This window comes from Numida meleagris, chromosome 5, assembly GCF_002078875.1.
Source record: "Numida meleagris isolate 19003 breed g44 Domestic line chromosome 5, NumMel1.0, whole genome shotgun sequence".
Lineage (NCBI taxonomy): Eukaryota > Metazoa > Chordata > Aves > Galliformes > Numididae > Numida > Numida meleagris.
In genome coordinates, this window is record NC_034413.1 from 32,125,575 (window position 1) to 32,150,025 (window position 24,451).

General features: G+C 51.4%; 1 protein-coding gene across 11 annotated transcripts in view; it reads right to left on the bottom strand.

The window, feature by feature from the left end:
• The window catches only part of CDH23 (cadherin related 23), a 128,162-nt gene that overhangs the window by 35,298 nt on the left and 68,413 nt on the right, over positions 1-24,451 (bottom strand). For 8 of the 11 annotated variants that reach the window (XM_021400638.1, XM_021400644.1, XM_021400641.1 and 5 more), the window contains 13 exons: positions 22,088-22,200; positions 19,896-20,084; positions 13,774-13,923; positions 13,245-13,403; positions 5,550-5,614; positions 5,075-5,312; positions 4,875-4,980; positions 4,636-4,763; positions 3,540-3,612; positions 3,259-3,375; positions 2,103-2,215; positions 1,090-1,197; positions 31-220 (listed from right to left, as the gene is read on the bottom strand). In XM_021400638.1, coding sequence (XP_021256313.1) covers positions 31-220; positions 1,090-1,197; positions 2,103-2,215; positions 3,259-3,375; positions 3,540-3,612; positions 4,636-4,763; positions 4,875-4,980; positions 5,075-5,312; positions 5,550-5,614; positions 13,245-13,403; positions 13,774-13,923; positions 19,896-20,084; positions 22,088-22,200 — 1,749 coding nt within the window. Of the gene's footprint in view, positions 1-30; positions 221-1,089; positions 1,198-2,102; positions 2,216-3,258; positions 3,376-3,539; positions 3,613-4,635; positions 4,764-4,874; positions 4,981-5,074; positions 5,313-5,549; positions 5,615-13,244; positions 13,404-13,773; positions 13,924-17,682; positions 17,993-19,473; positions 19,768-19,895; positions 20,085-22,087; positions 22,201-24,451 lie in introns of those variants that run through there. The other 3 variants (XM_021400640.1, XM_021400646.1, XM_021400647.1) reach the window with 3 other exon arrangements.

Consider the following 24,451-nt stretch of genomic DNA (forward strand, 5'->3'; position numbering starts at 1 on the left):
TGCTGATATCCTCCCATGACGCTGGCTTACAGTCGGTGACTGACACCACGATCCTCCGCATCAGCTCGGCCTCCTGTGGGTTGGGGTTCTCGCGGTCCAGCTGGACGCCGGAGGTGCGGATCTTGCCAGAGGTGCTGTTGAGGCTGTAGAACTTGTTGGGGGGGCGGATGCTGTACACCACCGTGCCGTTCTCCCCCAGGTCCGGGTCCACAGCCACCACCTGAAATGGCAACAAATAGAGCCAAGAGAAGGGAGTTAAAACAGAGTATCCCAGGTGGAGATTCACTGCTGTCTAATGTGGCTGAGCCTTCACTGGTGGTGTTCTCCTCCCCTGGACATTTGGTGCTCCCCGTGATGTTTGTAATTACAGGGGGCATTTACATATACACAAAGCCCAGAAAAACTTCATTACACTTGTATCTTCCCTGGCTCCTTCTGTCCTAGCTGAATTCCCATCCTATGGGTCACACAGCAATTATCTTCCCAGCAACTAATTGGGATGGCGATACAAGAGGACTTCTCAGCTTGCACAGAAGCTACCTGCCACACTTTGGAGGAGCAGTGTGGGAGAAGCACGACGGGACCCACAGGTCCTCCAAAGTGGGGCGGGGGACTGTGGATGACCCTTGCAAACCTTGCCACCTCCTGCTTTCCTGCCGGACTTCCTTCCCTTCTGCACCAGCTTTCTCTTGCAGCCTTCCCTGTTAAACAGTTTTGTGGATTCTCCTCACTTTCCCCTCATTTATTTTCTGTTTCGTGCCCGTCATTTTTCTCCCAGTGTGATGGAGTGCAAGCCTCTTGCTCTCCTTCTCTTTTATTTCACCAGCGGGATCTGAAAGGCTGTAAATCAATGTCTTTCAGAGAGGTCCTTGAAGGAGGTTGCAAGCGAGGCTAAGAAGAGGAGAGCTTGGCCAAAACCCACACAATTGGGAAAAAAATAAAGAATCCCAGTGCTGAGGAGGAACACATGGGATGGGCAGCAAGGAGGAACCTTTTGAACTGACTTCTGCAAGGCTTGCTGCAGGCATAAGGGAGGAAGGATGGGCAGGTGGGAGGAGGCTGCTTGAGGCTGCCTCCCTGCACACATACCGTCGTGACGTCTGAGTTCGGGGGGGTCATTTCCACCAGGTTGATGAAGTAGGGCGCGTCCTTCCAGGTGGGATAGTTGTCATTAATGTCCAGCAGCGTGATGTTCACCTTCAAGAGAAAACAGGCTCAGCTGCTGGCACGTCTGTGCGAGCTCCAGGGTGGATTTTTTGTCCTAACTGCAATCCGTGTCGCAGAAGCTCTTTTTTTTTTTCGCTTTTCAGTGAAGCTACTGAGAGAACATCCTCTCATCTGCAGCCCCAAATGGGAGCCCAGCACCTCACAAGCTGTGCATTTGCCTAGCCAGGGCTGCAACCTCTAGTTACAGCCTCCCTGGATCCCACACCTCTTAGCAGCCTTCAGCACCAATGACAATTATTTTGGGGAACTCTTTGGCACTACCACAGTACTTTGCAGTTTCATGGGACATCTGTTCTGCAGCCCAACAGAGCAAGAGAGAGAGAACCCAAAGGCAATTAAACGTTCCAACCAATGTCAGGCCACCAGAATGGATCCTTGGCGTCTGGCCTGACATTTCCAAAGACTTCCACAAAACCTTTGCAAACAATGGCATGTTAGTGAGGGGCGAGGCAAAACCATTGCCAGAAGGATTCAATCTGCCTGCACCTCTGCTAGAACCTTCCAAGGAGCCCAAGAATCAAAAAGCAGTTGGAAACCCTTGATGCAGGCAGTGTGTGAATAGCAGTCATCAGGAACAGCTAAGTGCTCCTGCAAGCTCTCAGACCAAGCGTTTTCCTGAGAAGCACTAACAAAGGGAGCCGTGCTGCGGGAGGAATGGGTACCTGCTGCCGTGCCCGAGCCAAGAGATGGACACACAAAGCAGAGGAAGGTCAAGTGGCTCTGTGACAAATGGCTCGCCAGGAAAAGGAGCCTGATTTCCATGTCCACCCACTCTGAAGAGTCATTCTGCAGTGGGAAGCAGCCCAGAGTGATGGGCAGACACCTCTGTGTGCCCCACATGCCCTCCAAGCATGGGGTCCTGGGGCCGTGCTCACCATGGCAATGCCTGTCTTCTGATGGTGACCCACACCTCCGTCCACTGCCCGAACAATGAGGATGTACTCAGATTTGGCCTCCCGGTCCAGCAAGGATGTCGTCGTGATTTCCCCTGCAGCAAAAAAGGATGAGAGGGATGAGAGAGGTCATACGGTGACTTCCCACCTGGAGCCTGGGGAACCAGTGGAAACGGAGTTACTTCAAAACGGAGGCTGATTCAGCTTCACATCATAGATGGCTGGGGTTTCCTGGGAGGGGTCTACAGCCAACACTGTAAGAAATAACCATGCTCTCCCATCCTTCTGGAGGCTGTATGCTTCTTTGGTCCCCTGAACCCCCTAAACTGCCTGTTCTTCACTCAGTGCCTGAGCTGTAAGGAGGTGTGCCTTGCTATGTATGGAGGGCTGGAGCGCCATGGGAAGAGCTCATCCACGCAAGAATTGGAGGGGTAAAACTAATCTCAGCAAGGAAAATTTGTAAGGCTAAAGGTCTTCCTAAAATATATCTGACTCCAAACTCTCACGGCACCAACTAATTCCTGTACTGAAAAAATTAATCACAGGAAAAGTAGTTTAAGTGTGCAGATGTCGTAATGATGGATGTCTCCTGCCCACAGATTTGTACCCAGCTCAGCACATCCTCACAGAGCAGGTTCAGACAGTATGGATATCTCACAGATAGCGTTGACTTGTCCACCACCCCAGGGCACACTATCATCCCTTCCCTCCCTACCAACCACCCTTGTGCCTCTTTCTTTTCTTGCAGGTGCCATATGGATAAGAGGAGGTCCTATCCGCAGCATTTGCAGCTTTGTCAGCATTCCTGCCCTTAATGAACTGAAAAGATGTCAGCGAGGAAGGGCAGGCAGCATCTCTTGAGCTAAAGTAAGACCTTGCAGCCAAACTGCCAGCCTTTCCTCAAGCATCACTTCCTCTGGGACCTTCTGCGGAGGCCTCTCCCAAAAGTTTCACGGTGACCAACCTTGGGGAGTGAAATCTGGTGACTCCCTTACATTGTGTTTCCCCTAAGCAAGCTGCTTGGGAAGGAGGAGGAGAAGAAGTAAGGGTGAAAGGGGAAAAACAATAGGGAAGAAAACCAGGGAAAAAATGGGACTAGATTGAATGGAAAAGAGTGAGTGTGTGGATGGAGGCTCACCCGAGCGAGTGTTGATCCGAAAATGAGAGGAGCCCTCCAGGGAGTAGATGATTGACTCCTGCCCGTATTCCCTGGACCGGTCCAGGTCTGTGGCATTGAGGAACAGCACGGTAGCACCTTGCGGGGGCAGAAATGAGGGCTGGAGGAGGCACCTGCCCCACCGCCCATCGACCCAAGGTCTTGGCTCCTTGGCTCCCCCAGTGAACCGCTGTGTACCCCAGGGTGGCTGTGGGACCCACAGGACCCTCGTGAATGGCTGGAGAAGAAACTGTGCACCATACCTGCCATGATGTCCTCCATGACAGCTATCACGTAGGAGGGCTTGCTGAAGGTGGGCGGGTTGTCGTTCTCATCCTACAGCAAAGAGAATGGCAAGAGGCTGGCTGGGACAAAGGTGCTGTGGGTGGAGAGGTATGGTGCAGGTATGGGCGCTTGGATCACAAGGCCAGCTCAAGGCAACAGTGTAAGGAAGGTGAGCTTAGGGCTAAGGTGTAGAGGGAGTCTGAACAGCCCAGAGAGGGAAGGGCGGAGCCAGCAGGACATTAAAGCACCACTGTGTTTTGTCATTTTCCTGAGGCTGTTCCATGGATGTTTTCTTTGTGGAGGCTGCTGATAGACCAGGAGACTTAGCTGCTCCTGCTGCCACCAAACCGGATTTCTGAGGCAATTTCACATGCCAGTGACACCCACTGCACCGTAATTAAATTGCCATCCTCTGCTCCCATATCTGGAAGCAGGTGGTTTGTAATCAGCCAGAGCATCACTCAGCTCTCCCTGTGCCTTCTCTGAGGGCAATGCAGAAACTGCATCCATCCTCACAGAGCATGGGGTGACTGTCAGAGAGCAAAGCTAGTGGTGGGGGAGAGATGCCCAACAGGACCCAGTGCGCTCTATTGTGCCATCATCAGCTTCACAGATGCCTGCAGACCCCTCTCCTTTGCATGCTTCCTGTTGCTGGCTCATCGCCCCAGCGAGGACGGCAGCAGCAGGGAGCGCAGCGGCAGCTTATTAGCAGTGATATTTCCCCGGATCTCGGCGCCGCGCGCTATTAGTTCTGACTCGGCGGCTCCCTCTACAGAGTGTATTGTCCCCTAATGGGAGATCTACAAGGCGAGTTTGACTTCTTTATTAAAAACCAACAAGCAAAGGAGGAAAAAAAAATTGCCTCCCTCACCACTAGCTCTCGTTCTGCATTTTCACGTCTCTTTTTTCCTGAAGTGCCCTTGTCAAACACTTCCTCCTCATTTTCTTTCTATCGTCTTGCTTTTTTTTTCTTTCCTTTTCCAGTTGTAAAAGGCAGGTGTGTTCACACTAATGGGGGCTGAGGGGATGCCCCAGCTCCACCTGTCCCCATCATCGCGTTCGCGTTGTACTTACAAACACCTCGATGGTGACAGAGACGGTGCTGTTGAGCGGTGGGTTGCCGGCATCCTTGGCCATCACGGTCAGGTAAATGACCCCATTGACCACCTGCTCATAGTCGAGGGGGTGGTTCACGCTTATCACTGGAAGGATGCAAGGCATGGGGCTCAGCACCAAGTGGGCCAGGTGGAGGACATCCTATTGTCACCACCCAACCTATTGTCCTCTTGTCATCTCTCAACCACAGCGCTTACCTCCGTACCCTTCTGACACCGTGATGTCAAAGTACTCGCGGAAGGCAGATGCCTGCACGATGCTGTAGGTGATCTGGTTGTTTGGAGGGGAGTCCTCATCAGACGCCTACAGGGACAGAAGGTAAAAGTGAGCACTGGTGCTGCACTAACCATGTAGAGAGTGATGCTGAACGGGGACCTGACCCCGGCTGGTCCCTCACCCGGAGCCGGACCACCTGGGTGACAGAGGGCTCGTTCTCCCGCAGTGCCCCCAGGTATGCCTCCTTCTGGAAGGTGGGCACATTGTCGTTGACATCCAGGACGTTGATCCTGATGCGCCCCGCTGTCTCCTCGCCGCCGCCGTCCCGTGCGATAACAGTCAGTGTGTAGCGCTGCATGGTCTCGAAGTCCAGTCGGGCCATCAGCAGGATCACACCTGTGTCCTTGTCCAGTGAGAAACTGGGGAGGGACGGGAAAGGGGTGAAAACCCCAGTGACCACATGCTGGAGATGGTGAGGTGTTAGTCCAACATTTATCACTGCGCTGGGAAAAGTGCATGTGTGCAAGGCAGCACAGAGGCTTTTTTCATAGAGTATTTTTCAGAGAATGAAAAAATGTCCTTAATTTGCCTTCTTAGTGGGGTTGGAAAGGGATTTTGGAGAAGCACCTTTACCCCAGTGGTTCAGCCATGCTTACCGGTCAGGGTCATCGCTGAAGAAATAACTGACTTTCCCATAGCTGCCCACATCATTGTCAGTTGCCTGAAAAAAAAATAAAACTTAGTTAACAAATAAAGCTACTTCTGTGAATTGCACACACCAGTGAACCCATCACAACTCACAGAAAGCTTAATTTGCATTCTCACCTCGGGAAGGTTCATGCCTTCCCAGGTGATGTGGCTTCAGGGCAGGCTGGTGGTTGCTCAGTCTGGCCCTCGCCTCATCCAGGAGCACCCACAGAAGGTGCTGCCTCCAGCAGCCTTCCAGAGCAGGCAGGAAAGCCTCAGCCTCTTCTTCCCCCCTTCTTCTACCTCCTGCTGCTCCTTCCTGCCTATGTTGTGCATTGCTGTTGAATACCCAGTGGATCCGGACTTGGGCTGCTGGGGCTCGCCCCATTTTTGGGGGAATCTCTGTCCGGCCACCCACTGCAGTTAGCATCCCTCCAGCAACAGTGCTCAGTGCCATTCCCCAAAATGTTATGCCTACTCCCTTTCACTGCCATGCTGAGCTGACGTGGGAAGAGTGCACGAAATACAGCAATTCAAGGCAGATGAGATTTTAAAGAAAACAGAGAAGAAGAGAGCTGTCCGCTGTGAGCAGCTCCATTTCCACAGAGGAGAGCCCAGCAGAGAAATCCTAATCAGAAAGCCACAAAATAGGCACAGAAGAATGACTACCTGGGAAGCCCAAATCCTGCAAGGCTTTGCCACTGGAAGGCTTTGCCTCCAGGTGAGGTATGCAAGGCACAGTGCGTCAGCTCCAGAGGAGTGAGGTGAGATTTATATATGTTTTAAAGTCTTTTCTCTAATGAATATATAAAATATGCATGAATGGAGGCAAGAAAAAATGACCAGAAAACTTTGTATTTAGATGAAGGAAGTGGAATACGAGTCCAAAACTGTATCTATCTTCTTTTTTTTTTTTTCACCAGTATATTTTCTAAATTGAGTTCTGTCAGGACTACTTAGACTCCAACAAGTCTCTGAGAAGCAGGGTCAGAGACACATTTTATGTCCAGATACAATCAGGAGGCTGTATTTTAGGACTGGCACAGAGCACAACCCACTCCTGAAGCCCTCCTGATTTACCGATGGCCTTGGGTACCATTGCCAGCAGAGCAGGAGCTTGAGCACACCCGAATGCCTTGCCCGTGTCCCCATACCTCTCATGCCATGGTGTGAAAATTTGCCTGAATTCCTTCATTTTCCCCCTAAAAGCTTCCCATGTGGTAAATCCTCAGCGCTTTGCCCCAGCCAAAGCACACCCTGGTGGAGCCATCCTTCCAGCCCTACCCATTTTGCTGATTTTCCTCTCCATCGCTAAGGTGTGATTTAATTTTTGTCCGCATTGCACTCAGCAAAACTGAGCAAACCTGCCCAACGCCACCCTACCTGGGACGAGGGGATGTCCTTTTTACAGACATCATTTTTGTGCCGGTAACCTAGGACCTATTAATCCTTAAACGCTTGGGACGAGAAAGGCATTTTCCACACACCTGGATCGGTGGTGATGAGATAATGATTTACAGGGAACCTGCCAGTGCCACAAAGCATGGGCAAAACTAATTCCCTTCATTTGGCCCCGTGCGATTGCGCTTGTAAGTGCTTATTGCAGTGACAGACAATGCCGGGAAAGTGTAATTTTCTGCTGCTGGACTAAAAAAATATAGGGAAGGAGGAAGGTGAAGAGAAGGTCAGCACGGAGCTGTGCAGTGTGAGAAAAGCCAAAACCCTGATGGCTTCATGGGGCTGTTCCCAGTGTCACACTGTCACCTGTTTCCCATGGATCGGTCCCCAGTTGCAGACAGGGAGAAGGAGAAAGAGAGGGAGGAGGAGAAGTATCTGGCTGGAAGTTTCCTGGGGCTCCACCTCAAGCAGCCATCAAACGGCTTTTGCGGCTGCTCGCCTCCTGCCCAGAATATTAAGAGGGGATTTGCCCACTGGAGCCTGCAAAGGGCAGGATGGAAGCACAGGTCTGCAGCTGTGCTATTGTGAGCTGTCACCGGTGCGGTGCTCTTCTCCAAAATGCATTTAGGTGGCAAAACTCAGGGAGAGTCCAGGGAAGAGGCAGCTGGGCTGACCTGAGCAATCCATCCATTCCTCAAGCTGCAAGGATGCTGCTCTGTGGTGTCATGGAGCCCATCAGCCCCAAGCACCACTCTCCATCCTGCACACAAGTATTCCCACATCTCCCTTTTATCCCACGAGCATCCTTCCTGCCTCCCAGGCAAGTGGTTCTGCTCTCCCACGTGGATCTGCAGGAAAGGGCATGTCGTGCAATTTGTTCGGGAAACAATAGCAATGTTTGACATGTCATAAGGATTGATGGAGCAGAAATTTACATGGGAGAATTCATTTTTAAACAGCTCCACGGAGCCCCGGTGCTTTGCTTGTAATGGTTTCGACATTCATCTTCTGCCGAGCCCCAGTGAACGACTCCTTAAACTGCTCGAGATTAACTCTGCTCGCAGCAGCTCTGTGGGATGAGCGGGGACACGCTCAGAGAGACAAAAGCCACGCACATCTATTCGAGTCTCCACCCCAAAAAAAGTCCTGATCAACCAAAACCTGCCTGAGGGATGAGCACCCAGGGCTGGCAACCCCCTCCCAGCTCTGGCGTGGATTTGCATCGGGATGGCAGTGGGATGAGATGGGTATGGTTGGGCTGCTGCAGTGGGTCACGGCTCCTCTGCTACCTTTGTTTCCCCCCTACCCCGCACTGAGGATCCAGGAAATAAAAATTGATGGGGAACAAATTGCTTTGGCCAGGAGCTCACTGCTTAAAAGAGTCGTAGCAGGAAAGCAATTACCTGACATCAGAAAGCTGTCAGGGCAGCGAGTGACCAGCTGTGCTTCTTGCCTCCTGGCACAGGGACAGGGGCTGGCACGGCACGTCCACCTGCCCAATTCTGAAGCCACTTGCTAAAGAACAAGGAACCCTTCTTCAAAGCTATTGTCAGATCCTGATTTTCCAGAGAAAAAAGGGGAAAGAAATGATGCTCTGGCATGTACCACACTGTGATGTGATTTGGGATGGGGAGGAGAGACAGATAAAATGCAGAGTTTCCATGAGAAGTAACCACCAGGCTGCAAAGCCGGATGGAGAGATCTGGTGGAAAATCTGCTTAATGTGCAACTTTCCCAAGCGGAGGCTGCTCTGGCAGCCACTGCTTCCCCGGCCCGGCAGGAGGCAGCAATCAGGCAGCATTGCCTCTCTGCGGCTGTGATTAGGGCTAGGGGCGAGGAGATGGAGATGCCCAGCTGCCCCGAGCAGGGCTTCAATTGCTGCTAACGACCCCAGAGGGCTCCGGGGGGAGACAAATAGCCAATCAACCCCCCTGCGAACAGCAGAGCCTTTCCACCTCTCCTCTTGGCTCACTGATTGTGTTTTCTAACAGCAGCAGTGCCTTGTCGGCCAGGTTAACACTTGCCTGGGTGGCCATCATTTAGTGGCTGGGGACCACGGGTCAAGGTGAGACCCTACAGCACCTCATGGTGGAGACAGCCCTTGGGAAAGGGGCTTCGCGCCGTGTTTCGTGCCCCCGTACCACTGCAAAGTGGCATCAAGCCCAGCACAGAGCCTGGTTGTGTGTGACAGAGCCAGGAGCAAGTCCTCCGCTAATGAAGCAGATTGATTTCATATTCTCTTGTTGTCCACCTAAATGGCAAGCCGCACATCGGATAGATTAAATAACCGCGCAATTGCCTGGCTGACATCTCAATCGCTTTGCTGTTTAGGTCCCTAATGAATTTTACAGCCCAGCAAAATTGAAGGAATTAAGGTCAAAGTCCAATACAGGAAATTTAAATACCCATTGGTCTCTGAAATGCTCCCAGGAGCTCTCCCACTGCCTGCAGCCCCATCTCACCCAGGGCTGATGGGCATGAGGGATGGGTGGAAGTCATCCCTACATGATTGCTCCAAGAGCAGAGCAAACCCACGTATGGAGGGAATTGTGTCGTTCAGCAAGGGGCAGCAGGCCAAAAATGTGTCCCCAAGAAACAGAGGGATTGCAAAGAAGATGACCCTCACTCAGCATGAAGAACATGGTCCAGGAGCTGTGGGCTGAGCCCCAGGAGGTCATCCAGGAGGACACCACCCCAGCCCCATCGTACAGCATACAGATGCCTCTCAAGGGTCCCTTAGAATCATAGAACCATAGAATCATAAGGTTGGAAAAGCCCCCCTCAGCTCACCCAGCCTAACTCTACCATGCCCGCTGCCCACATCTCTCAGTGCCACATTCCCACAGCTCTGGAACGCCTCCAAGGACGGCGACCCCTCACCTCCCTGGGCATCCTGTGCCTGTGCATCACCAAGGGATGTGGGGCTGTTTTACTGCTGTGACTGTTCCTGTTTGGGGCTGAGCTTCAGTTTTTGCCACCTCTGCACTTTGAAGCTGTGCATTTATCCTGACAGCTCCATCAGGCTGCGGAGCGGCTGCGAGAGCTGCAATAAGTGTCTCTCTCCTCAGCTGTCATGATTCCTATTCCACCCCATTTCAGTCTTACGGATTGATATTTAGATTAAAGAGATAAACACAGCCAGAGAGCACTGGGCCCTGACAGAAAGACGAGGGCTTCAGATCCGTCAATCATGCCGCTACCTGGAAACACCCTCCTCCCTGCCCTGTATTTACAGAGCCGAATCGAGGAGAATATTTGAAAGGAACAAGGAGTGTGAGCAGGTTTACAAAAAAAAAAAGGGCAGGCACGAAGAAGAAAAGCCGCTCATGTTTAACTTTCCAGGCAATTTGGAATCGCCTGCTTTGATTATTTAACTATTTATTGTTTGGCATATTTGCAGCTTTCCTCTCCTCTCGCAGATAAAGGATTCAATTTTCCTCCGAGCGGCAGGGAAATTGGACATGATTTTGCTCTGTTTAAGCACAGCTGGAGCAGGGGCACACAGGGCTGAAGAACAACGGGATCGATTGGGATGCTAACGGGGAGGGATGGAGCTGATATCACCTCTCTTCATCACCTCCCATCCCCAGTGAAGCCATGCAAGCACTGTTCAAGATTCTCACCCTGAGCCAGCAGATCCTACCTATCCACCATGCCTGCCCAAAAGGCTCCGCAGTGAGGTTGCTGCCTCAAAATGGGTCCATACCAGCCCCTGTCCAGAGCCCATAGGAGGGAAGGGGCACAGGACAGGCTCACTGCTGATTGAGAAGACGATTTGCATGTCAAATAGGTGCATATCGATGCCCAGGGTGGGAAAACCACGCTATTACTTTCGTGTCGGCTGGTGTTCACGGCTGGATGGAAAGAAGGGGAGGAAAAGCAGGGCGGGATTGATTTTCCCATCCCTCATGTGAGGCCAAAGAGAGATCGAAGCGGCAGCAGCAAACTGACAGCTGGGTGGTGAAGGAGAGAAACTTTGCCAAGCAAATTAAAGGTTGCTTTAATGAGGAGAGTAATGGAAGGTTAATTAGCACATTTACTTCATTAGGCTCTTGCTAACAAGGTTTCTCCTAGGGAAACATGGTGGTAAAGAGGGGCTGAGCTCTGCAGCCTGTGAGGATGCCCTGGAGGGGCGGCAGCACATCCCCAGGGCAAAGAGCAAAGTAGGTTCTGGGAGTGGGGCTGCTTCCCACATTTCCCTGGATAACTGCTTTTCTCCAGGCCATTCAAGGCAAATCAGAGGCATTGCTGTGGCTAAGGAACTAGTTGCTTGCTGTTTGTTTGGGCTTTAATGATTTTGGTTATCGGAGCTTTCCAGGAGGACTTTGTGGTGCAGATCTAAAGGATACGAGGAGCTTAAGGAGACCTCCTGCCCCTTAATTCCTGCCCCCCACTGGGTCTCTGTCCCCTTCCCCAGCCCTCCAGGTCCAGCAAATAGAACAGCAGCTGATCATACAACACACTCCTGCAGACGATACGACCGGAGGGGATGCTGAGCCCCTGCTCCTCTCACTGAAATCTTGGTAGTCCCAAAGCAAGACCCCATTTCCATAGCCTCCTCCATCCCCAAACACTTCCACCTGGTGCCAGCCCCTCCCCATGACCCAGAAGAGCCCCACATATTTCATCTCCGGCCCCAGTGCAGCACTAGATGTACACCCTGCCTGCTCTGGGGCCACCAGCTGCTGGCAATGCTTGGCTGGGATGGAGTGGTGGTGGTGTGTGCAGCCCGGTTAGTTCAGGGTGCAGCATATGCTCTCTGTGCCTCTTGTTCCTGGAGGGCATGAAGTTATATACTGGCTGCCTGCTTGCTCAAGAAGTGTGAAATTCTTTCTCTGACCTTTTCAGTTACGTTATTAAAAGGTTTCATGGCCAGTTGTTTCAGAAAAAAAAATAATAATATTTCAATATCTGCTGGTATCTGGGGCACAGCTTTAAGGGGAAGAGGCTAGGGGAGCTCTTCCAGAACTCTGTCCCTATCCCTCCGGCATGCAGGGCCATTCCAGATGTTCTCCTACAAGCAAGAAACTCCCTGCATCTGTATGATAAATGCATCTCCTGGATGGGACTGAACAGATGGACGGATGGATGGATGGGCAGGGAGAGGAGAGGATGCGGAACGGAGAATGGAGAATGGGCCAAGAGAGTCTTAGAGGGCGGACAGGGCTGTGTAACAGGGGGAAGGGACTGAGTTGTGCCCGAGGAGCTGCAGGGACACAGAGCTGACCCCGTGCCTGCACGTTGCGTTGTTTTACAGCTGATTTACACATGTAGCAGGCAATGTTTCTCTGCTGTCAGCAGTATTAAGAGCTGAAATGCTGCAGAGACAAATGGCCATTTGTCACTGCAAATGAAGTCTGCTTCTGCTTTCTTTTTTCCCCCCTCCCCTTTCCCTTTGCAGCTGGGTATCAGACCTGCACTGCGCAAAGGGGCATTTCCCAGTGCCTAACCCTGTGGGTAGATACCACACAGAGCAAGCAAAATGAAGGGAAAAAATAATAAAAGAAGGAATTTTATAGTTAGCAAACAGGCTTTCAGTGGCATCATCCTACTGTCCAGCATTCCTGCAGCGCGTGGGACATTTTGGGAAGCCTGCAAGGAAAGCCAAGCATCCCCCAGCAGGAGGGCTGCGAGAAGTTTGGGATCAGCTGGGAGGGCAAGCTGGGTTTCAGCACTAATTGCATCCATTCTGATTTATCACAGAGGATTCGACTCCGGGCGGTTCTGCGTGTGCTCCAAAATGCTGGCAGAGCTGGAAGTTGGGGAAAGAGGAGCGGCGGTAACAGCCTCATTGTTCAGTGCCTGACGGCCCAACTAGCTAAACATCTGCTTGAAATATTAATAACTGTCAGATGGGAACAGCTTGGGGGCTCTGTGCAGTTTCACACCATCTGTTTGTAGAGTAAACACACTTACACATCGAGCCCTTTTGTCAAGGCTTTTCTTCTCTGGGTGGCATGTGGGGGGCATAGAGGGGCTGTGACTATAGAACAGCAGCAGCAATGCACCCAGAGCACTGCACTGGTGCTACTTCATAGGGGATACTTCCTATCCCAGAGGAGCACCAGCATCTCTATGGGTTTGATGGTTGGACTAGATGATCATAGTGGTCTTCTCCAACCTTAATGATTCTGTCTCCTTTTCCACATTTCCCTCTCCAACCAACCGAACCCACACAATTCTTCCCCTCTCTTCCCAACCTTGGTGCAGCAGACCCCAATTTCCTTGCCACACGTGTGATTTGCAGAAGGGATGCTTTTACTCACGTGGACCTGCAGCACGGTGGTGCCCACAGTGGCATTCTCCGGAAGGCTGACATTGTAGAGGGCCTTGCTGAAGACCGGCCGGTTGTCATTCTCATTGATGAGACTGATCTTCACGCGTGCAAAGCCAACATGCTCTGGGATGCTCTCATTTGCAAAGAGCTGCATGGGGAGAACTGAGTCTTAGAACTGTAGAATCACAAAATCATTCAGGTTGGAAAAGCCCTCTCAGCTCACCCAACCCACCCCCACCCGCCCACTGCCCACATTCCTCAGTGCCACATCCCCACAGCTCTGCAACACCTCCAGGGACAGTGACTCCCCCACCTCCCTGGGCAGCCTGTGCCCATGCATCACCACTCATTCCAACCTGACCCTCCACTGGCACAACTTGAGGCCATCACCTCTCCTCTTAATTGGAGCTTCTATGAATTCCACTCTTTTTTCTTTTTTTTTTTCATGCAGAAAACATCTCTCTCCTCCCGACCTCAATATTCCATGCCCCATCACCCTGCCCTCCCCAGTCCCTTACCGAGAACTCATAGCGGGGGATGGTCTCGAAGTCAAGTGGCACAGCCACGCGGACACGGATGTCTGCCTTCCCCTGGATGGAGGTGGGTGAAATGATGAAGTGGTTGGAGTTGTTGCCCACCAGGTAGACCTCAAACATGCTGTTGGGGCCCTGGCAGCAGGGAGAGGAAGGTTGGTTAACTGGTTGCACAGCTCAGAACCAGCCTTAAAAACCCAGAGTTCTAAGATGTTTACTGGACATGCAGCGCATGCGAATTCTGTAAATCATCCTTTTATGTGCTTTCATAGAAGACCTCTGTGCATGTGAATGAAACACATCCCTAGGATAACCTATGCAGTGCAGAGCTGGAAGGGAAATCTCTGTTAACATTTTGAGACCTGGGTAGCATACAGCATCCCACTCTGGGATGTTGTGGCCCCACACAGAAGGCACAGTACAGCTGCCTGCCCCTCCAGCCCCAGCTTGGACCTGGACACCCCTCTCCCAAGGCCCCACTGGCAGAGCATGCCCACGGCACTGCAGCACCCCTCTCAGGCACACCATCCCTTCCTACTGGTTGGCCAGGCAGAGCATGTGAAGAGCTAGTCTAGGAGCTGCAGTAGCTGAATTGCCAATTTTCCTCGAGTGACCTCCCTCCTAGCAGAAAAAGGCACCAATTAAATGCACGAAGGGGCACTAATAGCAAAAGCTAGCTGAGTGTGACCACTGAGAGCCTCTGGCATGTGCAACATCCCCACTGGCCCTTCTCCCCTTACCAGGGCAGCATCCCCCAGCACTCTGTGCAGGGTGCATTCCACCTCCTCCACACATCCCCTGCCTCTCTCTGGGTCTCCATGCAAAAGCACATTCCAGTGACAGCGAGATGCAAAGGATTTGCTTGGAATCCAGCAAGGAGAGAGTTTGTTGGAGGCACGAGATAAAAGTTGAAACATCAAAAGAAATCCAAATATTTGCAGGGAGGGAGCTGGGTGGATTAATTCCGGCTGGGGAGGGAGATCAAGCTCCAGATACCACCGTCCCTAATTACCAGCCACTCGAGTGCCTCAGTCTCCCCATGCGAGGTCTGGGGAAGGGGAGAATGCCTGCCTGTTGGGAAGGCTGCTTCCAGGTGCTGCTTATACATTTATTCCACTATTTACTTTTTTTAGTTTCGGCCCCCATGCTGCTTTTCTTGCTCCTGGTTCCTGGAGCCTGCGAGCCCCCTGCGGATGGCTGAAAGCAAATCTGAATATTCAAATTGTTATCAGCTGCCCAGCAGAAGGGGCTGGCTCAGCCCGCACCACCACCAGTGCCCCGCTCCGGAGATTTTTCCTCATGCTTCTCAAATCCCCTCACCCCCTTCCTCCCTGCCACCCAGAGAGAACAATGGGGCCAAGATGCCTGCAAAGAGCAAAATAAGCACTGCCATCCCAAGCAGGCAAAGGTCCTGCAGGGCTCATGGCCACGGGATGCTCAGATGTGGCATAGGATGCTCAAATACACAGCACTGATGCTCCTTTCCCCCACCTAACCTCTTTGTGGCCATACCCAGCACTGCATGGATGGAAATTTAATGCCAGTTCAGCTAAAGACAATTGTAGCCGTTGTTGTGCATAATTATCACTTCATTCCCCGTGTGCTTGCTCCTTGGAGCGTGTAATAGCAGCCGCATCGCATTCCTGCTGCCGTGGTGCTGGCATCAACCTGGTGTTGATACCTGGCTTTTGAGGGGCTGATCTGCCCCAAATGCAGCCCCATGCATGTGTTCCCCCTCTTCGGGCATCAAGAGAATGCAGAAACACCGCCCTAGCTCAGGTAGTGTTCCCAGAACAGAAAGCCTGTGTTTCTGCAGCGGCATCACTTCAGTTTGCATCACAGCCACTTTCCAGGCACGGGCAGAAAGCTGAGGAGTGCTTAATATCTCTCATTCTGGCAAGTTTGCCAAGAAAGAAAAGTGCTAAGAGTTCAGCAGGGGCGGGAGAGGTAGAAAATAAGAAGAAAAAAAAAAAAACAAGTTCTTCAAATAAAATGCAATTAGTGCCTCTTTGTATGGCTTGGCTACCTTGTGCCTGGGTTCTAGCTAGGCAGGGACAAGTAATGCTTAATCTTGCCTTTGAAAACATAAAGAGAGTGTTTCTCTCCACCCACTCCGAGGCATTTCACTCAAGAGCTCTGGATAGCCTCCTTCTGCTCTCACTGCTCTCTCCCAGCACCCACTGCTCACACAGCACCAAAAGCCCACCAAAGGCTCCCTGGCCACAAGCACCGGGATGTCATGTTCCCTGCGTCCCTCAGGGTACCTGGAGCAAAGCTTTCCCCTCCTCACACCATCCCAATACCTTCCCACCCCTCTCCCTGGGTCCGTCTGTCCATCCCAAGCAGCATTCCTGCCCGCTCCCCACAAGCCACTCCGTTCCCAGGTTATCTCCCGAATTCCACACACGCCTGCACAGACGGGATCAATCCGAGGCTGCCTTGCCTCCAGCTTATCTCTGCTCCAAATGATTGATTTTCCCTCTTTAAGGGTAATTTGCTGGTGGATTCCATGTTTTGCAGAAACCCCTGTGAAATCTAATTCAGCCTGACTGGCAGCTGGCACTTTTGGGAGAGAATACTCAAGCGCCGTCAATTCCCCCCTACAATTCCTGGCTGTGTAGATCATATTTATAGTGTGTGTGTCTGTCATATGCATATATATGCTCGGGATGATTCATATATTGCACCTGCACACGCATGGGCACGTACCATATCCGCACGCAACTCTCTGATGCAGCTTTATGCACCAGATACCATGTATTCCCATTGCCTGGATATATTTTTTTTCCTTTTCCTTTTTGTGCATTTCCCATCTATCTTCCTTAATATGCTTATTTTTGGGGAACTTTAGAAATTATTTTCAAATGTCAGCCTATCATATTCACGCTCTATACGGTCTCTGCCCTTTTCTTCCTCTTCAGTCGACCGTGGCAAGGAAAATCAAGTGAAAGCCATGGTAGAGGAGCTGGTTTCTCTGGTGTGCTGTTTCTCTTAATACACTTCTGTGGACCTTGCAGTAATGCTGCCTATGCTGAACCTGTCCAGATCCCTTCCATGGGTGAAGGAAGTTACAACAGGGGATGCCCTAGGCAATACATGCTTATAGAAGCCCTGATTGCAACTGGACAGCTCAAAAAATCCCACCCCAAGTATTCAGCACAAATTTTCCAGCTAAACAGGGCAGTCCAGGGTGTTAGCCTTCTGCCTCACCCATAGGATTTACTCATTCCTACTGATCTGCCACAACACAGGCAAGAGGAGAATCCAACACGTGCATATGAATATACACACATCTTCCACAGCATCCATTTGAGCACAGGCTTGGCATAAGTGCTAGGAGGCTTGCACAGATTTTCATAAACACCTCTCAAATGGCTTTGGAAAGGGATTCAAATGGTTTGCTCCCTATCTGGCAGAGAGAGAAACTCAGACACACGGAGGTTAATGCTTTTTCCTTGGTTCACAGAAGACTGGCTCCAGAACTAAGCAAACCCTGTGCACTGCTTTCTCCTGAGTTCAAGTTTTTTGATGAGCCACAGTGAATGCAAAAATCAGAGGTGAAAAGAAAAGCCCAGCCCTCCTTCTGCTGCCCTGTTCAAGCCAATATTGAGCTGGGCTCAACCTTGGAGCCAAGCCCAGGAGAGGGTGGGGCTCATCACCCTCATAGCATCTCCTAATCGCTCCTTCAGAAGGAAAACCCACCACATGGGGCATATGCAGGAACTGCAACACTACTGAGACTGATTTCTTCCCTGTCTTTTCTGGGTTAGATAGTGTAACATGATAGAAAGTGCAACAAGATGGCAGAGCAGCAAGGTCTTAGTCTACAGCAAGTGAGGATCTGCTTAGATGTGATAACAGTGGACACAGAAATAAGAGAAAGAAACTGCCTACCTTCAGAAGGTCCTCAGGTGGGCACAGATCTCCAGATGAGACACCCTCACCTCCACTGCCAACCCTTCAGTGAGGTCTGGGAAGGGGTGGATCCTGGCTCCAGGATCACTCAGCTGCATTGCTTGCACCTGAACTCCCCAGGGTTGGCCCTGCCTTCACATGAGGTGCTCAAGCCCTGGTTCAAGCCCTGACCTAGCATTTCCACTACGGAGGGGCACGCTGGGTGGACCACCACGTGGTTGCATTAAGCATCCATGTCTGGGCATCACAGAATCATTAGAGTTGGAAGGGTCCCTTTAAAGGCCACCGCTCCAACTCCCTGCAAGGAACAGGGACACCTCCAGCTCCATCAGGAGCTCAGAGCCCCGTCCAGCCTGACCTTGGGTGTCTGCAGGGATGGGCATCCACCACCTCTCTGGGCAGCCTGTGCCAGTGCCTCACCACCCTTACTGTAAAAAACTTCTTCCTTAGATCCAGTCTAGATCTCCCCTCTTTTAGTTTGAAACCATTTCCCCTTGTCCTGTCACAACAGATCGTGCTACAGATTCTGTCCCCTTCTTTCTGACGCTGCCCTTCCCCACTCCTCCAGCAAGCTGGCAGCTTCTCAGGAACGGACTGGGAAGAAAAGGCTTTGCCTTGGGGCACTCTCTGTGTGTACCCTGAGGTGCTAAGCTCAGCCTCACTGCAGAAGGGCGCTCCAATGCAAACAGAAAATCAAGCACTCACTTTCAAGCACTGGCTTGTGTGCAATGTAAATCCCCGTTGAAGTGCTTCACTGAATTGGTTAATCTAACCTTTGCAAACAGCAATCATTTAAGCTGGTGTACAGTACAAAAGAAGAAAGACAGATCCAAACCCCACTGTTCAAGAATGCCACGTGGCCCTGGTTACAAAACACCTTCTTGTTTAAGGGCCCACAGCCCACACAGAGCATTTTAAGGACAAGACCCGTACAACACCTCTTTCCCAACCCTACGAGACATGATAAGCTCTCCTGTGCCTCTTACCAGTGGAAATAAGGCTATAGTCAGAAGCAAGCCGTGCTAACGTGATGGTCTCCATGGGTGTGTGGAGTAAAAGCTCATCTGTACAAGAGGTCTTCTCTCAGCAGTTTCAAAAATCTCACCAAATTCATTCAGGGAAATCACAGTAAGTCCGAGACATACACAATGAGCCAAAAGAATGAGGTATTTTTTGCTTGCCCTATCAGGAATGCAAGGCTATTTTTTATTCTCCCATTTTAAAATTAGCCAGGCTGAGAGGCTGGAGTGAGTCCTCAAATGGGAGTGACTCCAGTGAAATGAGCTTTCAACAAGAAATGATGACAGATCCTTCATTCCTGTGACATAAACAGGAGCATTACAATGCCTTTCAAGCATGGATCTGCTGACATCTCTCAGAAAGCACAACAGTGGCTCTGTTCCCAAACTATCCTCAGCATCTGTCATATCCATATCTTCTTTATTAGTAATTGACATTTTCAAGAAAAAAAATAGTCTTTTTATCTGCCAAATAGCTCATCTGACCCTCTTCAGGCTGAGCTCAGGACTCGCGAGGGGGGACATCATGTCACGAGTGGGTTGTTAGCTGTGTGTCATAATCACTTCTTGTGAAAAAACAGGATTTTGTGTGGTTTACAGGGTTTGCCGAATCCCACTGGGGCTGGAGCAGAGCATGTCCATCACTTCAACCAGCAAAGGCCAATGCTGCCTTCCAGCCACAAATGCTAATTCACCGCTTCTTAGAAGATGCACATTTCAATCAACCCACTGGGATTTCATTTTATTTTATTTTATTTCAGGGAGTGGGGGAAGATGTTAGATGTTGTACTCCTCTTTGATACCACTCAGTTCACCTGAAGTGCCAGGACAAGTCCCGTCGGGACTCTGAGGTCCCCCAGGAGCCTAGCAGAAATTCTCTTCCCAGAAAGGGCTGGCAAAAGGAATCCTTGCGATGCCCGAGGGGAGCCCTCAGCAGCAGGCAAGGATCAGCATCCTGTGCAATCCTATTTTCTGGCTCTCAGTGGCCTCAATGCATTAAAGCACACCCCGTGTCTGTGCTCCAGGGACTGAGCCGCAATAAGAGCTGCAAAAAAGAGGTACCAGGGTACAACCACGTACCTCATCACTGATATTTATCCTTCGCTGCATCCCCCCCAAACCACCTGGATGCTGCGAATCACCATCACCCATGTGCAGCAGGGGCTGGCTCACCTCATCCTTGTCCTGCACCTGGATGAAGAGGGGCAGTGCGAAGCCCACCTGGGCCAGCTCGGGGATGGCCACGCTGTACTCAGAGCTGTTGAACTCTGGTGCGTTGTCATTGACGTCGATGACCAGGATGTTGAAGGTGGTGGTGACGGTGGCGTTGGAGGGTGTGCGGTCATCGTTTAGCTCGGTGCCCTGTGAGGGGAGAAAACAGCGGGGCAGCCCATCTTCGTTCTCAGGTGACACATGGTAGGACACAAGAACACAGCCTCGAGTCTTGCCAGGGGAGGTTTAGATCAGATTAGGAGGAATTTCTTCATGGAGAGGGTGGTCAGGCATTGGGACGGGCTGCTTGGTGCAGTGGTGGAGTTGCCATCCTTGGAGGTATTCAAGGGGCATGTGAACGTGGCACTAAGGGACACGGGTTAGAGATGGGACTTGGTAGGTGAGGGTGATGGTTGGACTTGGTGATCTCAAAGGGCTTTTCCAGCCTAAATCATTCGATGATTCTATCTGTGCTTTCCAAAGATTAAATGGTTTGAAAAGGGCAGAAATAACCACTAGGCAGAGACCACACAAAAAAACGAACCAAATGGCTGTTCCTGAGACACTTGGTGGAAGGAAGAACCTTTCCTCACCCTTCATCTTGTGCATGCTGCAGAACCTGACCAAAGTTTTGAAAGGTGTGCATACCCTGATTAAAGACTTTCATGGTTTTTCTGCCCCCAGCTTTGCCAGCAAAGGAGAATTTTAGAACGGTTTGTGTTGGAAAGAACCTGAAAGACCATCCATTTCCAACCTCCTGCCATGGGCAGTGACACCTGCTACCAGATCAGGCTGCCCAAAGCCACATCTAACCTGGCCCTGAGCACTTCCAGGGATGGGGCACCCACAGCTTCTCTGGGCAGCCTGATCCACACACAGATGCTGACCCAGCTCTTCCACCACCCCTCCTTCAGATGCAGTGCTTGCAGACCTGCTCACCGTGTCTCCCTACGATGGGAGACATGACACTCTGTTTTCTCCTCTGCCTTCTGAGGTGCAAGCTAACCACAGAAGTACTTCTGAAGGCACAGAAAACTAGGGCAACTTGGGAAAGCAAGATTAAGACCTTAAAATAGCTGTGGCAACATCTGAACACAGAGCTGGGTCATAACTCCGTATCACACCTCTGTCTCAAGAATGACTTTAATTTTGCTTTCCCCAAAGGAAAGAGCGCAGATTTTATTGCAAGGCTTGCAAACTGCCTTTCCCACCAGTCCTTCCTCTCATCCCCTCTCGTTGCTATTCACTGCTTCTGCACGCCCAGCAGAACAGGCTGATCTCAGGCAGGAGCACCCAGCTGGGTGTGGGAGCAGCAGGGACATCGCAGGGCTGGGCTGGCAGCAAACTGGGGACGATGTGATGTTTGTGGGGAGAGGAAATGAAATACATCAGCACAACATCATATGGCTGGAAGCCTGGCATCATGCAGTCAGGAAAGTGGGCGAGCTTTCAGGTCCACAAACCTTTCCGAGACTAAACTAGCATTTTCGTCCCTATTAAATACAGACGACGTATGTATAATTTTTTCCCCTTTCTCTTGATTTCTACTGAGTTTAAACTATAAATCCCCAAACCAAGAGATGGATGCGTACCTCTCCCTCATGCAGAAAGCCCCATGGTGTGACCTGCGCCTGAGATCAGGAGGAGGAAATTCTTGTCCCTTTGCTCCCTAGCTGTGCCCACTGCACTTTCCAAAGCAAGCAGGCTGCTGCCCTCTCAATCACTGACCCTTCCTCCAGTGCTGATTTTTCCCCAGCCTGGCCCAGCAGAATCTATACTCCTAAATGTGTCTCCAACCAGCTGCCCTGCTTGGTATTGATTTTAATTAAAGGGCTGCGAGCGGCGCCGAGGGCCATGCTCAGATGGGGCTGCAAGCCATGCTCTAGTGCATTTTCTTGACGAGGTAACTTTTGGCATCACTTCCTTCGCTGATAGAACAGCAGGAGGATCTAGCTGCAGGCCAGGCAGGGCACCAAAAATGGCCCCATGGAGGCAACCACATTACAGACCATCCTGCAGGGGCTGTACCAAACCTCCTTGGTCAGGAAATGCTGGCTCTCAGCTGTGGATGCCCCCAGAAGCCGCAGGGCCTGGGTTTATACCTCCATCTGGGTGCCCTCCCCTCCTCCCCCAAGGGGTTTCCAGCACCTCACCTTCACCGTCAGGATGAACCCGGCGCTGTAGAAGGGGTTCTCTCGGTCCAGCGGCCCGTTCAGGGTCAGCGCTCCACTGATGTAGTCCAGGGCAAAGATGCTGTTGGTGTTGCCTGGCAAAACCAAGAGGCAGCGTGAGCACAGGGAGGACACGAGACTCTTCTCCGCTGGCCTCCGCACAATTGGACCCTGTGCTTGGGCTCTGCATTGTCTCATTGTGCTTTAAATGGCTGTAAGTGGCTTCCTCCCCAAACCTGCCTGGCTGGGAATGGTGCTTTCCATGTAGATGGACATATCTAGTGCCTGGGAGAGTGCTGAAGTACACACTGCAGCCTCTAGCCCTGTATCTATGATCTTGCATCTATTGTCAGCAGATGCGATGCCCCCGGGCAGCTGCCACATTCTTCCCTATCTGAGCCAAATTTGGCCTCTGCACTGCTCCTTGCACCCACACCAGGTGCCTCCAGTGAGCATCCTATTTGGTTCCTCCTCTGTCAATAGACACTGAGGGAGCACTGAGGTGATACTTGAGTCTCTCGTCCAGCAGATGCTGAAAGGATGAATTTCCTGCACCGGGGATACCCCTGTGACAGTCACAGGTGCTCTCTCTGCCCTCCAAACAAAGGCAAACAGTTGGTGCTTGGAGCCCAGGATACCCAATGCCGGCCCAACACAATACCACGGTGGCTGCTAAATTAATGATGAGCATGCAGACTGCATGCTGGCACATGGGCACCAGCACCACTGCTCTCCACTCTCCTTCCCGGGCTGCCTCCTGAGAGTTCTAACAACTTTCTCCCTTGGTGCCCTTTTCCTTCCATCTGAAGCGGCCTACTGAGTCATCCAGCTTAACAAACCCATGCCTGGCTACTTAAATACCAGCAGCAGCTCAGAGTGGGTATAGAATCACAGACTCCTTAAGGTGGGACAAGCCCTCTCAGATCACCTAGTCCAGATGTCAGCCCATCCCCACCACTAAACCCTGTTGTTCCCAATGCCTGGCTTGAAGGATGCTCCACAAGATATACCAAGATGCTCTGCAGAGCATTTAAATGCTCCCAGATGCCATGTTTTCATGGTAGGTCTTATGTATCAGGGTGATATTGATATGCACCCCCTGATGTAGAGTGTAATAAAAATATGGTGACCATAGGCATTTTTGAAGGCTAGAGGAATAAATAAGTGACCTGACAGCCTCCCAGGCTGCACATCAGAGGCTGCTTTGGCTCAACCTCCTAGCCACCGCTCCTGGAAAAGGTACGCATCTGGTGCCCTCCGGGGTTTCCTTCTGTCTGCTCACAGAGAATTGCTGTCTTTGCAAAGGAGCCCGGGAAGGGAGCGAGGTGGCTCCAGCCCCATTCCTCTGCGGATATCTGAAATTTCCCCAGCAGTGCCTCTCCAAGCAGCTATTCGTTCCACTTCCAGCCACGAGCCCTGCCAAAGAGCTCACGCTGCCGAACAATGCGCCATCCCCAGAGGCATTTGCAAAAATCTCTAATCATCTTCACATTTCCTCCCTTTTCTCATAGCAATGAGAAAAAGAAGGATAAAAATAGCTAGTTTTGCCTTTCACTCCCCCCTGCCTTTCTCCCCAGCCCTCTGTCGTCTGTGGATAATTTCTCCCTGCTCCAGGTCCCCTCCCTCTTTCTCCATCAGCTTCCACTCACTTGCCCACCGCTGCATGCCATGAGCCCCATCACACCTGTAGTGGCCATGGAGGCAGAGCCCTGTCAGCAGAGCCAGCTCTATGTGGCGGTGACCCGACGTTATGGCCAAAGCCCTGCTGCTTTATATCAATGTTGAGACACAAGACAGAGGGCACGGAGGGGAGGGCGAATCTTTGTAGGGTTTTCAGCCGAGCCCAGACCCCGGATAATCCTGTTTCTGAGACGACACAGATGGCGTAGACTTTCCCGTCCCCACCATGAGCTCTGCACACTTGTTTAATGACATGGACAGGGACAATTGTGGCAGCCCTTGGCACTGAAGCAAAGTGACCCACTGAGTGATGCTCCAACTGCCTGTCCTCCTCCATGGCCCCACCCTGTACCCATGCCCAGAGCACCCCATGGTGCACAGAGGCAGTTCTTGAGCACCAGCAATCTCACATGTGGCTCAGGAGCTGCTGGAGGGATGGGGACAGGGTGAGTGACAAAATAGAGTACAGAGCGGGAGGAAAAGCAGAGCACTTAATGCTTGAAAATATCCAAAAAGATAAAGGAAAAGCAAAAACAACAATAAAAAGGAATAAGCTTTGGGACAGAAATATAATGTAGCCTAAGAGATATCAACCAGCTCTGGAAATGGTGGTGTGGGTAGAGGGGCAGCAGCAGCTCCTGTATCCCGTTTGGCCAGGAAGGCGAG